This window comes from Penaeus monodon, chromosome 31 (genome assembly GCF_015228065.2).
Source record: "Penaeus monodon isolate SGIC_2016 chromosome 31, NSTDA_Pmon_1, whole genome shotgun sequence".
In the NCBI taxonomy this organism is placed as follows: domain Eukaryota; kingdom Metazoa; phylum Arthropoda; class Malacostraca; order Decapoda; family Penaeidae; genus Penaeus; species Penaeus monodon.
In genome coordinates, this window is record NC_051416.1 from 29,705,701 (window position 1) to 29,706,223 (window position 523).

Here is a 523-nt window from a genome sequence, read left to right on the forward strand (position 1 = left end):
ACCCACCGACTGCAGCCTGGGTCATCTCGCTATCGCATAGGTCCCAATTCAGCTTGCGTTTTAGTCTAACTTTAACCTTTATGCGCTTCAAGAGGACACCGCGATCTCTTAGACGCGACCTACAGCTGGGGTCGGGAGCCTCTGTCATGCGCCACCACCCATGGCGTCGTGCTCCCCCCCGTCAGCGACTGCCTCGGGGCTTCTCATGTGCATGGTATTTCGGAGTGTGTCTTTTTATTTATTATGATACCCTTTTTCGAAAGTTATTTCTTTATCATTTACCTCTTTATGTCAAGTCTTCTTTAATGTTAGATTTTCTATCAAAATTATAGTTATTCGTACCTGATTTCTGATCATTCTCCGGCGTTATCCCGTGTCTGGCCCGTGCATTACACTCGCTCATGTCTGTGCAGTGGTTCTGACGCCTTCTTTAACGTACATTAAACTTTCCTGGGTGTCTCGCAAGTCTCTTGGATTCTAAGCGATCCGTCTAGATGTCTGCAGGTTTCTCCTTGGCGCCTCG

At 47.8% G+C, this 523-nt stretch overlaps 1 protein-coding gene across 1 annotated transcript in view; it reads right to left on the bottom strand.

Moving 5' to 3' along the window:
* Positions 1 to 308: 308 nt before the first annotated feature.
* The window catches only part of LOC119592947 (actin-binding Rho-activating protein-like), a 5,893-nt gene continuing 5,678 nt past the window's right edge, over positions 309 to 523 (bottom strand). Inside the window, exon 4 of the mRNA XM_037941838.1 lies at positions 309 to 317. Coding sequence (XP_037797766.1) covers positions 309 to 317 — 9 coding nt within the window. The remainder of the gene's footprint in view (positions 318 to 523) is intronic.